This window comes from Penicillium manginii (genome assembly GCF_028828005.1).
Source record: "Penicillium manginii strain IBT 31320 chromosome Unknown utg000005l:1.0-5665137.0:1.0-5668048.0, whole genome shotgun sequence".
Lineage (NCBI taxonomy): Eukaryota > Fungi > Ascomycota > Eurotiomycetes > Eurotiales > Aspergillaceae > Penicillium > Penicillium manginii.
In genome coordinates this window covers 4,073,224-4,086,417 of record NW_026643106.1, presented here as the reverse complement: position 1 = coordinate 4,086,417, position 13,194 = coordinate 4,073,224, and the positions used below count along the sequence as shown (strand labels likewise).

Genomic DNA, 13,194 nt, shown 5'->3' with positions numbered 1-13,194 from the left:
GCCCCATGCAGCTGCGGACTTAGTTAGTGCCCTGAGCACGATCCTAAGTCCGCAATACATCCATAGGCTTACTTACTATATAGTCACCGTACTACTATGTACCACTTTACTGACTATAACTAACTATACTACAGTATAATCTAGTTACTCCGAGTCCGATATGCCAAGTGTACGGTACCACTTACCGTACCGTACCGTAAGGCTATGCAAGATCGGCCTCCGAGTCGGCCTTGGCCCCCAAGCCTGGCTCGAATCGGCTCGAATCTGACATTTCGGTGGCACTTTCCTCTCGATTTAATTTACATGTACTCCGGGCTCTTGGTAGTACTACTAGTAGCTTCCAATGGGGCTGCATCGACAAGCCACCTGTTCATACTCAAATCACATGACCGTGCTTCGAAGACAACACACTCCATAGAAAACCATAGAATATGTAAGCCCTAGAGACTACTACGGAGTCACTAGTGGTTATCTACTATTTACTGGTAATACTCTGGATAATAACTTGCACTTCACTGGTTCCCAGAAACCCCGAAACGTGGAATCGCCCCTTTCGCAAGAGTGCCTGGTTCCTGGCTGGGCGGGCCTGGGCAGACCCACCAACACGGGTGCGACATTACATCCATATCGCTGGAAACGGAAGTACAGACTAGCATCCATACTAAGACTCTGACATCTAGATATCTAGAAATCAATCTAGACCTTGAGAGTACCCAAGTAAAGTACTCCTAATACCATATATTATGTCTACGGTGATACTACAGTGCACGGTATGAAACATAAGATCGGGTATTATGAAACGCCTCGCACGAGAACGAGATGCTGAGACACAGCTTAGGACGCCGTGGACTCTATCCACAGCTACAAAGATGTGACGGGTATGGAGTAAAGGGAACTCAAACCTCCCTGCAAGACACCAGAAACTGTACAGGGCGCCGAAACAGGAAGCAAAGCAAAGCAGAACCAAACCAAACCACTATCCAGGTGGTTGCAATGTATGCACACACGCGACAAAGAAGGAGAGCAGATGGGAAATATGGATATGAAGAATGAGAAACGCAAATCCCGTCCCGTCCCTTCTCATCACGTCAATTTTAACCCCGACTTGGAAATAGTGTGAAACAATTTATCCCAAATAATATTGTAGACAGGCGCGAAATGAATTGGTCTTCCCATTAAAAGAAGTAGATCGGGTCGCGTTCTAGAAAGTCTCGCCGAGATCGTTCACTTTCGCCCTGCGATCGGCTGATGGTGCCATGCTTGATCCGGGCCCAATGCTCGTCTTGAAACTCCGGGGTGCGGGGATAGCTGAGACACCACTAGTCGTGCGCTTCTTGAGCGTACCGGGTGTGGCAGCGGCGGAAAACGACGGTCGGCGCAGATCCTGCGGAATGCGAGAGGTTGTCGGGGTCGAGGCGAGATCAAGGTCCTCTTCAATATGGGACATGCCGCCTACTGACGAGCCCTGTCCATTATGGTTACTGAGGGAGGAGCGTGGGCGCCGACTCTCTGTCGTCGGGTTGGTTGAATAGTGGCCGAGTGGGGTTTTCGCGCCGGGTCGGCTTGATCGACTTTCGGGGCGGGCGCCGACAGGAACACCGGAGTGAACGCTTTGGCTGAAGGAACTGCGACTGGAGTATGAGGTTCTGCTGCTGGGACGACTGTCACCGCCGGTTCGAGCCCCGAAGGACTGCCGGCTTTGCGGGACGTAGGATGGTGTACCGCTCTCGCTGTCTCGCACGGACGAGCCGAAGCTACTGCCGCTCAGTCGTTTCCGTGAGTTTCGTCGCACGGTAATGCTGGAGGCAACGGGGCTATCGCCCACTACAGATCCGGCTCGGGAATGGGGGGGACCCTCGGGATGAGGTTTCAGAAGGGGCAGGGAGTCGTGACTTGGCGGACTGCACACGCTCCTCAAGTTTCTGCATCTTGCCGATCAGACCTCGGATTTGGTAGAGAGAGCCGGATTTGGGCAGTGTTGATTGACGAAGAGCATTGCCGCTTGTCCGCGACAGACTATTACGGGAAGAGATTGAAGGAGTGGAACGGCCGGGGTTGCTGTAGGCCAGAGAGGAGGTTCGAGAATGGACGGGACGAGGCTGCGTGCGAGTATTGTGAGCATTGTGCAGCGTCCGCGAAGTAATCGGGTCTGCACCTGCTGCTCGCTGGCGAGGGAAGGTGGGTGTTGCGTTGATCGATCGGCGCAGGCTGGACGACGACTCGGAGATGGGAGGCGAGGGAGGAGTGGCGGTAGAGGAAGCCAGTGATGATTTGGCTGGAGGAGTTGCAAAGACAGGCGAGGAAGTCGCCGTGCCCGGTGAACGGTCGAAGATCTCCAACGAATGCGGGGTGGATGGACTGCGATAGAGAGGGGTGGGCTTCCGACGACGGAAGGCATGTCCTCCTTCAGCGTTGCGCAACTTCTCCTGGACGATTTCTGCCTCGACCTTGAGATCTGTGAGTTCATCCCGTAGTCGCTGATTCTGAATGCGCAGACTCTCTCGCTCTTGTTCGCCCTCCCTCATCTCCTCCTCGAGTAGCACTCCCCGCTCGATGGCGGAATTATGTTTGTATTCCATGTCCTCCAGGGACGAAGTGGTATTCCGGGCTTGCCGTTCATAATCATCATTGGCAACTTCAATGTCGCGCAGCTTCAGCTGGAGAGTGCGGTTGGTGTCGCGAAGGGAGGTAATCTCTTTTTGGAGGTTGTTTTGCGCCGAATTGCCTTCAGTCTTGGACTGTTTGTATTTGGTCTGCAAGAACATGAGTTTCTCTCCCTGGTCGGCTGCCTCCCAGTATACGGTAGTGTAGTATATGGTAGATATGGTAAGATGGGATCATACCTTCCACTCTTCCACCTCATACCGTAAGGTATCGACTTTCTCCTTTAACTGGCGCTCCCTCTTCTCCGACGCTTCGATATCCTTTTCTAGCTCGGTCTCCAATTCCCGACTTGAGACTTGGAAATCCGCTAGCTCGGCCTCCAGCTGCTCATATTGAGCCTTGTAATGCGCCAACTCATCTCGGTATGAACTGCTGCTGGACTGCTTCTTTTCGGTGGGCGAATCGTCGGCGGCAGGCATCTTCCCGCGTTGGGCACCCGAGAGCGGGTCGCAGAAAAGACGGTCGCAAGTTCAGCGTAAATAATGGAAGCAAAGAGAAGGGAAATTCCAAAGAAAAGAGATCCTCCAGAAGATTTGCCAGCCAAGGCTGGAATTCTCTTTTCCTTTTTTTCTCAAAGACTCATGCAAGTTGGGGTGGGCGTGAGGGGCTGGCCAGCGTTCACACACGCACGGTGGTTTGGGTGGTTTGTGATGATAAGGACCCCTCGGCGAGGCGGTGACGCAGTGTCCGATCGGGATAAATAGAGTCGATAGGCACCTCCCACCGAGAAAGTGAAGTAGTGACGAAAAAAGAGGAAATCCGGGGCGATATACCGGAAAATTGGAAACTTACCTATGTAGGGGAGGACTTTGTCGGTGGAAGGTGTCGCAAAGGTCGGCGCATAGATCTGTTGATGTTGATGGTATGGTTATGGCTATGGCTCAAGGCTATGATGTGGTCGTCAGGGGGAGGCCGCTAACCGGATATAGTTAGACTGCATCTACACTATTTATACGGTGTAGTTGATGCCTGATTATGCTGACTCATCTCAAATTCTGCCTGATCTGAAGTGCCACTAACTGGATTTGGTTAGACTTTATCTGCCCCATTTACACAGTACTGTATGTATGGAGTGGTTCATGCCTGATTCTGCCTGACTTCGACTTCTTGACTTGTGACTTCTGCCTTGTCGCCTTACTGCCTTACTGCCTCTCTACTTTCTCTGCTTCCCCACTAACCCCAATCAGCAAGTCACTCGGATCACTCGATCTCCGATTTCATCCACCATCCACCCGGCTCGGGGTTTCGTTTCTGGGGTATCCCATCGTCCCGTTGGTGAGTTGTCGCCCTTTGCTTCCTTTCCTGTTTGGGATTTATATCTCCTCTTTCCTCTCATCTAGCCCGTCCCTTCTGCCGCCCCTCCAAAATAATTCTGTTATACCCACGCACACCTATCCTTGCATCGAGGATCGTCTCCATTTGCTTCCACGCACTTGTTTACCTCTCGCCCCTCCCCCAAGTTCCCACACGCTTCCAATGATTCCACTGGCTGGAGGACTTCCTATACTCCCTTTCAAGCTTGTCGCGAAGACAATCCTCATCATCATGACCATGTGATCCTCACCAACATCGATTCCTGACCTTTGATCATCACAGACTGTCCACCGGTGAGCGCGCGCACGCGTGGCTCTCTTCTTGATCATGGCCGATCCCATCGATCTCAACCTGGATGCGCCCAGTGATCTCCAAGATATTCCGGAGTTGGCGACTCAATTGATCGCTCCTCCTGAAGGAACATACCCTGATAAGTAGGCCAAAACCTGCTCCTCCCATCTCTTTTCCGTCTCTGGCCCTCGCCCATCTAACATTCACTCTTCCTCTCTCCAGAAATACCCTACTCGCAGCAGTTCAAGCGCACGGGAAGACCCACGGCTACAATGTGGTAGTCAAGTCATCCAGTACACCCACGGAAAAGAAACCTGGTCGAACCGCCAAGGTATGGCTGCGATGTGATCGCGGTGGTCATTATCGCCCGCGGAATGGCCTCACCGAGGAAACGCGAAAGCGCCGACGAACTTCGCGCCTGATGGACTGTCCCTTCATGCTGGTTGCAGCTGGCTCTCCTGGCATCTGGAGCTTAACCGTCTTGAACCCGACACATAATCACGGGCCCATCATCGAGAAGCCCCGTCAAGTTCCTCACCACAAGGTTCGCAAGGGCCAATTGCCCGCTCTCCCATATGACTGGCCCCACGATGCTTCCTTCACCCCATACACAACTGCGCTTGTCATCATTGATATGCAGAAAGACTGTAAGTTTTAAACTGATGTTGTTGCTGCTTGTGTTACTACCTTTGCTGCTGTTTCCACGCATACCTAACACATTTCATCTACCATTAGTCTGCGCTCCGGGTGGTTATATGGAGTACCAAGGCTATGATATATCCGCCGCCCAGGTTCTCATTCCGAAGCTTCAGCAACTGCTGCACGCCTTTCGCACAGGAGGTTTTCCGGTCTATCATACACGAGAAGGTACGTCATCGTCCAACACCCAAGCCTCGAATTGGAGAGATTACTAACTTGATTTGCAGGTCATCGACCCGATCTATCCACGCTTTCAAGTCGCGAGCGCTATCGCTCCTGCAACAATAGCACCGGTCTAGGCATTGGGTCCCAAGGTCCAATGGGCCGTCTGCTCATTCGGGGCGAATTGGGTCATGATACTATAGATGAACTCTACCCTCTGCCCAACGAGCCCGTCATCGACAAGCCAGGCCGTGGAGCCTTCGCGCACACCGATTTCGAACTCATCCTCCGAAACAAGGGCATCAAGAACCTCGTCGTCGCCGGCGTTACCACAGATGTGTGCGTCTCAACAACCATCCGCGAAGCCAATGACCGAGGATTCGACTGCGTGCTTATGGAAGATGGGTCCGCGGCGGCGGAGCCGCCCCTTCATACAGGCACGATTGAGTCTATCAAGATGGAGGGCGGCATCTTTGGTGCTGTCGCTAAGTTGGATGATGTCATTCACGCCGTTAATAACTTCAAAGCTATCACGATGAAGAAGCTGGCTCCTCAGATGACGGCTTGATCACATCTCGTTTTCTATTCTTTAGGTTCTTTTAGCGGGTTCTCTTCGGGTTATCGGGATAGGGAGGAATTCGGCAGGCGTTGGGTTTCAGGACTGGCAAATCAATCCACAAACTGTGCTTTTTTCCCTCTTCTTCCTTTTTTCTTTTCTGAGCTTCTTGATTCCTTCTTTCCTCCCTCTTCCCTCTACTTTTTTCTTCCCTTCCCTTCTCTTTTTGAGCTTTTATTCCGGTTCTGAACAGCGCGGTTCAACCCGTATTTGTGGCCCTCGATTTTTTGGATCTCTTCTCATCTCTCTTCATCTCTCTTCATCCATCTTCATCTTCCTCTTTCCTGAACTCGCTAGGATCCTCGTCCCGGCGACCCGGCCAGATTGTGATTTCTTTCCTGGGGTAAGATCAAACCAGACCAGACCAGACCAGACCATCCATCCATCAATCCGCTATCAGTTTCTTCCTCGGGTACCATACAAAATGATGCAATATCCCATTCATCTTACCAAGTCGACGTAAAGGAAGGATTTGGAAACGAACATCCAATATAACAGAACAGAGGTTATTTTGGTATTCAAGTCACTCAGTTCGACAGGGCACACGAAAAAAGCAAGAAAAAAAAGCCCGATTCTATCAACAAACCTGTATAGAGTCCACCAACCCCGGAACGGAGTTCACAAAAGGGAAAAAGAAGCAAAAATGAAAAACATCCCAACGCCGCGCTCCAACAGAAAATACTTTACACAACCAAAACAAACTCCATGTTCAAGTCCACGCCCCAATCCCTTAAAGCGAATGAGAAACTTGTCGGTGACAAAGATACAAACCCACCCATAGAAACCAAGACTTGAACTTGAACGGCTTAGACTGACTGGACTGGCCTAGCCTAGCCTAGCCCTCCATCCTACCATCACAACCACTTCTTCCCCGCCGCCGTAATCTTGCCCCTAAATACCGGACTCCGAATTTCCATCCCCTGCCTATAAAACGGCGACATAGCCGTCTTAACAAAGCTCTCATAAACCTCATTCATAAACTGGCGCACCGCCTCCTCTGTCTGCGCAGACGTTGGATTCGCCGCGACGCTGCTGGACGAGCGCGTCGTTCCAGACGCCAGGAGCGATGACGCGCCGAGGGTGCTGGAACTACCGCTCGTGGGTAATTGCGGCGGTTGGTGGAGGAGGAGGAATCGTGTGCCGCTGGGTGTTAGGAAGGCGCTTATGTAGGCTGAGGCTGGGGGGGTAGGTGTCGATGTGTTTTAGATACCTGCGAGAGTGAGTGTGGGGCGGGGAGGGGAGGGGAGGGGAGAAGGGGGAAGGGGAAAGGGAGGGGGAGCGCACATTCCGCCGTTTGTCCACTGCGCTTCTTCGAGGATGTCGAGGCTGGAGTGGATGATGAATTGGTTCATGTATTGGGCTGTGTCGGGGAAGCGGAAGCGGGCTATGCCGTCGCCGCCGCCTTTGGAGGTACCGAAGGCGATGTTGAATATCGGGGTGTCGGTTGGTGAGAGGATGGTGAAGTAGTAGGACATTTTGGCGGGGGTTAAGGTCAGGGAAGTGTTTGGAGTTTGTTTGGCTGGAACTTCGAGGACTTGAAGGTCATTACGGGAGGGGTGGAGCTTGATGGGATGGAGGTGTTTGACACGTGATGATAGGGACACAAGCTCAGGCGGGGAGCTGAGGAGTAGAACATTTATGAATTTTGGAGGACTGCTTTTGATTGAGGTTATTATAGTATTTGAATTGGAGTATATAGACTTGTATGAAATAATATCAGTCAAGTTATGGGCGAGTACCCAGGTATACAGGGAAAACTTCAAATTCAACGTTGGAATCAGGACAGCTCCCTCGCAAGCTAGCAGCATAGTACCTATATATACTATGTTCTCCATCCAGCGGACAGGCAAAAACTTGCCAAATTGGAACAGTGCCCTCGGGAGTCTCCGACTCAGAACCGCAGTCAAGTGGGCTACCTTAGGTAGTCAACTTAGGAACTTGAGTTATTTTAAAACTGGGAATATTTCGTCTAATATAAATGTCAACTTCAGTTTTGTTAGAACAATCTACCTCCAAAACCTTCAAGATCCACCCCGATTGGTTGAGGCAGCACGGCAGTTCCCCGCAAACCAAGCCCAGCCAAGCGCACATCACATGACGACACTGCCTTATCGGCGCTATCGCATCGCAGCTTTTTGCCCAAGACCCTAGGACGTCACAACTTGAATTCACTCAATCGCGGGCACCGCTTTCTATTCTCACCTTTTACTCTAACATCTGTCCAACTACACAAAATAATATCAGATCAGCGCGATCATCTAGACACAAACCATGGCGCCGCAGTTTTCGACCGGCCTCAATCTCCCCAACAAGAAACCAGGCCCAAAGCCAGGAAATGCCTTCGGACAGAAGCGCAAGAACATATTCGACGACGATTCAGGAGACGAAGCAACCAACAATGACGGCACAGAAGAAGTTTCAACCCTCGGCGGCCTAGACGCGCCCGCTCCAAAACCCTCCAAACCCTCTAAACCGCCATCCTCGTCAGCCGCCGGCCCGCCACCGAAAAGAAAGATGCAATTAGGACTCGGATCAGGGAAACCAGGCATCAAGCCATTGAATAAGAGTTCAATTTTCGCCGACGACGAAGACGAAGACGAGGAGAAAGAGAAAGCACAACAAGCTGAAATGCACTTGGGCCTGAACCAATCGAAGACGAACTCGAAGCCAGGAGTGCCCGCTTCTGGACAGCAATTTACCAATCTCTCCGCACTACACAGCAGCAAGAAACACGCGAAGGAGGCTGAAGAGCTTGATCCATCTATCTATTCCTACGATGCCGTATACGATAGTCTACACGCCAAGCCCGAGAAATCTAAAACATCCGCTGAAGAGAACGAAGTTCCAAAGTACATGACGAATCTGTTGCGCAGTGCGGAGATCCGCAAACGCGATCAGACGCGTGCGCGGGATCGCCAGCTTGCCAAGGAGCGTGAGGCGGAGGGTGACGAGTTTGCGGATAAGGAGAGCTTTGTTACGGGCGCGTATAAGAAGCAGCAAGAGGAGTTGCGGAAAATGGAGGAGGAGGAAGAAAAGAGAGAGAAGGAGGAGGAAGAGCGGAGGAGGAAAAATGGTGGTGCAGGTATGGTTGGGTTTTACCGGGATGTATTGTCTCGTGGAGAGGAGCGACATCAGGAAGTCGTCAAGGCTGCTGAAGAAGCAGCCAGCCGGGCTAAGGCTGGCGAGACGACTGAGGACTCAACAAAGGAGGGTGATGATAAGACGGAAGCTCAGAAGGCGGCGGAGCTTAATGAGAAGGGAGGTCGTGTTGTTGTCAATGACGAGGGCCAAGTGGTTGATAAACGTCAGTTGCTTACTGCCGGATTGAACGTGGCACCAAAGCCTAAGACTGCAGCTTCTGCGGCCCCCAAAGCGGCAGCGCGACCTGCTGGACGACCGGGGGCCAACTTTGGAGCTCAGGGTCGGGCTGGACAGCGTGCTCGCCAGACCGAGATGGTTGCCTCCCAACTGGAGGAACGTGCACGGAAGGAAGAAGAAGCGGAAGCTGCGAAGCAGCGGGAGATTGCCGAGAAGAATCGCAGTGCCAAGACGGCTGGAGAAGTTTCGAGTGCGAAGGAGCGATACCTGGCCAGAAAGAGGGAAAGGGAAGAGGCGGCGGCGAAAGAGAAGGGGGATGCGAAGTGAGGCCAACTTTTGTCACATTATGGCGTTTGTGTATCATAGCAGGACGATAGGTCTAGACCATCCAAGTATATCAATATTAGAGCACACCATCCAGTAAGCTTGAGTCACATCTATCCTTAAGGTATCTGCATCTATAGAATCCTATCTATATCCTTCCTAATCGAGACTAGCGTTCAATGAGAGGGATGTGATGACTAAGATCACGGGACTACCTAAAGCGGACCCCGCCAGTTTTCAACTCATGTGACTTGACTCACGCTGACTCACCTACTCGCTGACCGATCACCTGACCATCTTGCTGACGGCCTCGCTAAGCCGCCCCACACAGTCGCACTTCGCAAATTCGCAACCCTATCGCCGTCCGCGTCCGTCTTGAACTTCATCGCCCTTCCAACAACCACCGTTATTCCATCAACAGTCATCCAACATGGGTAAGGTTCACGGATCTCTCGCTCGTGCCGGTAAGGTCAAGGCCGCCACTCCTAAGGCAAGTGTCCCCCCCGTTGAACCTATGAACTTGTGCCTCCATGAAGCCCTTTGGTGGCGTTATACGGAGGCGTCATGTCCATCGAGAGAATCGAAAGAACCGCCATCCTAACTGATCTTCCGCATACAGGTTGAGCCCCAGGAGAAGAAGAAGAGCCCCAAGGGTCGCGCCTACAAGCGTGTCCTGTACACCCGCCGTTTCGTCAACGTCGTCATGACCGGTGGCAAGCGCAAGGTACATCCCGACTGAATCCATCCATCCCACAATTCACAGCCCACAAACACAAATATGCGACGCCAAATGCACAAGTGATTTCGATATCGAAGTCGATATCGAATCACTACCACCCCACACAAGACGACTCGAGAAGGAACAAGAAGGCTGACTAGGTAACCCACAGATGAACCCCAACCCGGCCAATAGATTGCCCAACAACGTTAAAGAAAACCCTTGAGTCGTGAACGGACCGGTTGAATCTACGATGACGGAAAAAAAACACCAAAATTCGCCAGAACATCTCGGCACCGACACGGCTGCAATCGAACGAAGGCTTTTACCAGCCACGGCTGGCTATTTGTACGGATGATATCATGCTTCGCGTTTACCTTTGAAATTTTCGGCAATCGGTTCTTTTGAGGGGAAAATGGATATGGATATGGATGCATCGCCACATGCTGGCTGATGCAGGGTTGGAACTTTACTTTTGGGCCGGTCGCGCGCCGAGTCCCGGATAGTCGCTTTTGAGTGGTACATAGGCTATTCCATGAATTGCTTTTCCAATCCCGAAGAGAGATCTTTGTGTTGCGTACGATAGTATTTGGGCCGGTCAACCCTGGAGTTTGACGGGAGCTTTCTTGGATCTTATTTCAGGGTTCGGAGACCGGTCATGATTGTTGGGCTTTGTAGACTGTCTTGCACCTTTTCAACGATTCACTACGCTTATCATGGTGTGGTCATCAAGGACCCCATTCCGCGCATCTTGACACTCGACTATCAACACTATCTACGAGTTGAAAATCACCGAAGAGTCCATCACTGAAGTCTACCGAGGAGTGTCTTGATGATTAGGTGATATGTTAACTCGAATAAAGTTGATCTCAACATACACACATCTATTCCCCCGCCGCCCAACTTAGTACCCCTCTCACTCATAGTCAGGATCAAAGATCTTCGCCTTGTAGAACTCCGCATCACCCCATCCCCTCTTATCAATCACAGTTTCCGGGTCCTTCTCATTACTGAAAGACACATACTGACCCATCTCATGCTTCTCCCCCCTGACCCAGGCATATTCACCCGAAGAATGCTGCACAAGAGACTTAAGTTTATCAACCTTCATCAGAGTCTTGAACTTCCCAGTCTTGACGTTGTAAGTATACGCCGCAGCAGTATGCGTAACTAACAAAACATCCGAATCCTTATAACTAGCCGATAAATCATGGCCATTACTCGCACGACCAGAAACCTTCGGCAAGGGTATCTTCTCCCCATCCATAACCAACTTGATACTCTTCCCCTTCCCCACAACATCAAACTTATAGAGATAGTCTTCGCCAGTCGCCCAAAGCTTGCCACTGTGCCACAAAACCCCATGCGCCTTGGGGATCTCATACTCATGACTCTTCTTGATCTTGCTCAGATCATTCACATCCGACGCATCGGTTGGCACATACAGGGTCAATTTACCGGGCGTGGAGCTGGACGCCACAAATGCACCCAGGTACGGGATTCGCTCAAGTGAATGCGGATTGTCGCCCGGCGTTGCTTGCCAGACTACATCGTCCAGGTCGGCACTTTCGTGCCCGGCTATGATATCGACCATTCCGACTTTGCCCCCCCGAGGCTGCGACTAGGGCTACAAGGCCTCGGTCGGCGGTCTTGCGGATCTTCACGTCATCTAGATCGGCCCAGTGGTTGCCTTTGAGCCAGGCTAGGTCTTCGTCTGCGGTGAAGGACCAGTATATGGCGTCTTTGTTCCATTTTGCGGAGTCGCGGGGGAAGACTCGGATTGTTTTGGTGTTTTGGTCGACGACGGCGAGGTGGTAGGCTGTTGCTGTGGAGAGTGCGAGAGAGAGGGATAGGAGGGTTTGTTTGAATAACATGTTTTGTATGCCGATTGCTGGCTGATTGGCTCGATTGATGGTAGAGAGAGGGAAATTCCTGAAGAGTTCGAGTTGAGGAGGAGATGGGACGAAAGATGTCTCCCACTGTGGTTAATATACTCTTTCCTAGATCAAACGATGCCGTCTTTGTATCTACCTAGGTAGGTACCTAGATAGGTACCTAGGTAGTATAAATTGCTAAATATAATTACTGGCTTTGTTACTAGTACGAAAGGAAAGATGATCCCGCCCGAACTCGTATCTGTTATAGCTGCTTCAAGAGAAATATGTTCTATACGATGATTATCACCTCTCTTTCGGGCCTGTTCCTGTTAGATGCGACCTAGTGAGAAGTTTATTTAGACTTAGCAGGCTTCTCACGCGAGATGCTACCTTTTTAGGTGAAGGGTGCTATTTTTGGAGCCTCGTATTGGGATGGCATCGGGGCGGACTTGGGCTTGGCGATGGGGCGGCCCCGGAGTATGAAGGAGGGAGTGGATGTTGTAGAACGAGGACGGCCTTGTATATCGATTTAAATAAATCCAATGCTAATATAATCTATTAAGATGAGATAGAAAAAACAACATTATCTTCAACTGAAGCAAGATCGGCTAAAGTAACAGGTCAACTTGAGTCATTTTCAATATGAGCCTTGGCTTGTTCTATGAACCTTTTATTTGCATTTCTTGAGATCTCCTCATATCCGGTTTTTGGCTGAAATAATTTCTTAGCCAACCCCGAAATTACCGAAAATAGGAGCCACGGATATGAATCATGCGACGGAAAGGCGATTGAGATAATGTATGTTCTTCCGGTTTCCGTGTAGATCTCATGTTATCTCGACAGGACAAAGGCACAAACCGCTTCTACCCGACATTCGCGTGGTTTTAGCATTCTTTCTGCTGGGGAATGTCATGACATAAACAGCGACATTGCCCATTGGTCCCACGGATGTGCCCGCGTAGCTCCGAGAGACCTTCAGCTTGTGAAAGAAGAGGACATGATCTCATAAAGCGGTCGGGACCGTCGGATAGAAAGCGATGTCCTTCTGAAAAACTGGGGAAATGAGCTCACTGCTGTAGCAACCATGGGTTCAAATGTAGCTCGGATAGAATCTGTTGGTTCATTTCAATGAGATATGGTTAATGGGGAAATAAATCCCCAGAATGACTAACAGCTGATGGCCCAGTGAGAGGTGACCTACTCGCCAAACA

The 13,194-nt window shown here is 51.0% G+C and overlaps 6 protein-coding genes across 6 annotated transcripts; 3 read left to right on the top strand and 3 right to left on the bottom strand.

Moving 5' to 3' along the window:
- Positions 1-1,201: 1,201 nt before the first annotated feature.
- nde1 (nuclear distribution protein NudE) lies at positions 1,202-3,083 on the bottom strand (the record flags this gene model as incomplete). The annotated part of the gene is made up of 3 exons (XM_057104509.1): positions 1,202-1,799; positions 1,855-2,789; positions 2,844-3,083. 3 exons carry the CDS (start codon positions 3,081-3,083, stop codon positions 1,202-1,204), a joined length of 1,773 nt encoding a protein of 590 aa, XP_056959466.1.
- Positions 3,084-4,305: 1,222 nt separating this feature from the next.
- N7533_007858 (cysteine hydrolase family protein) lies at positions 4,306-5,698 on the top strand (the record flags this gene model as incomplete). The annotated part of the gene is made up of 4 exons (XM_057104508.1): positions 4,306-4,412; positions 4,492-4,916; positions 5,005-5,136; positions 5,196-5,698. 4 exons carry the CDS (start codon positions 4,306-4,308, stop codon positions 5,696-5,698), a joined length of 1,167 nt encoding a protein of 388 aa, XP_056959465.1.
- Positions 5,699-6,600: 902 nt separating this feature from the next.
- N7533_007857 (TRAPP subunit TRS20) lies at positions 6,601-7,221 on the bottom strand (the record flags this gene model as incomplete). Its single annotated transcript, XM_057104507.1, has 2 exons — positions 6,601-6,917; positions 6,957-7,221. 2 exons carry the CDS (start codon positions 7,219-7,221, stop codon positions 6,601-6,603), a joined length of 582 nt encoding a protein of 193 aa, XP_056959464.1.
- A 796-nt stretch (positions 7,222-8,017) lies between these two features.
- N7533_007856 (splicing regulator NSRP1-like domain-containing protein) lies at positions 8,018-9,391 on the top strand (the record flags this gene model as incomplete). The annotated part of the gene is made up of 1 exon (XM_057104506.1): positions 8,018-9,391. One exon carries the CDS (start codon positions 8,018-8,020, stop codon positions 9,389-9,391), a length of 1,374 nt encoding a protein of 457 aa, XP_056959463.1.
- A 427-nt stretch (positions 9,392-9,818) lies between these two features.
- Positions 9,819-10,127, top strand: N7533_007855 (40S ribosomal protein eS30; the record flags this gene model as incomplete). Its single annotated transcript, XM_057104505.1, has 2 exons — positions 9,819-9,878; positions 10,008-10,127. The coding sequence occupies 2 exons, from the start codon at positions 9,819-9,821 to the stop codon at positions 10,125-10,127; spliced, it is 180 nt and encodes a 59-aa protein (XP_056959462.1).
- Positions 10,128-11,022: 895 nt separating this feature from the next.
- N7533_007854 (uncharacterized protein) lies at positions 11,023-11,980 on the bottom strand (the record flags this gene model as incomplete). The annotated part of the gene is given in 2 exon segments (XM_057104504.1): positions 11,023-11,721; positions 11,738-11,980. The coding sequence occupies 2 exon segments, from the start codon at positions 11,978-11,980 to the stop codon at positions 11,023-11,025; spliced, it is 942 nt and encodes a 313-aa protein (XP_056959461.1).
- Positions 11,981-13,194: the final 1,214 nt, after the last annotated feature.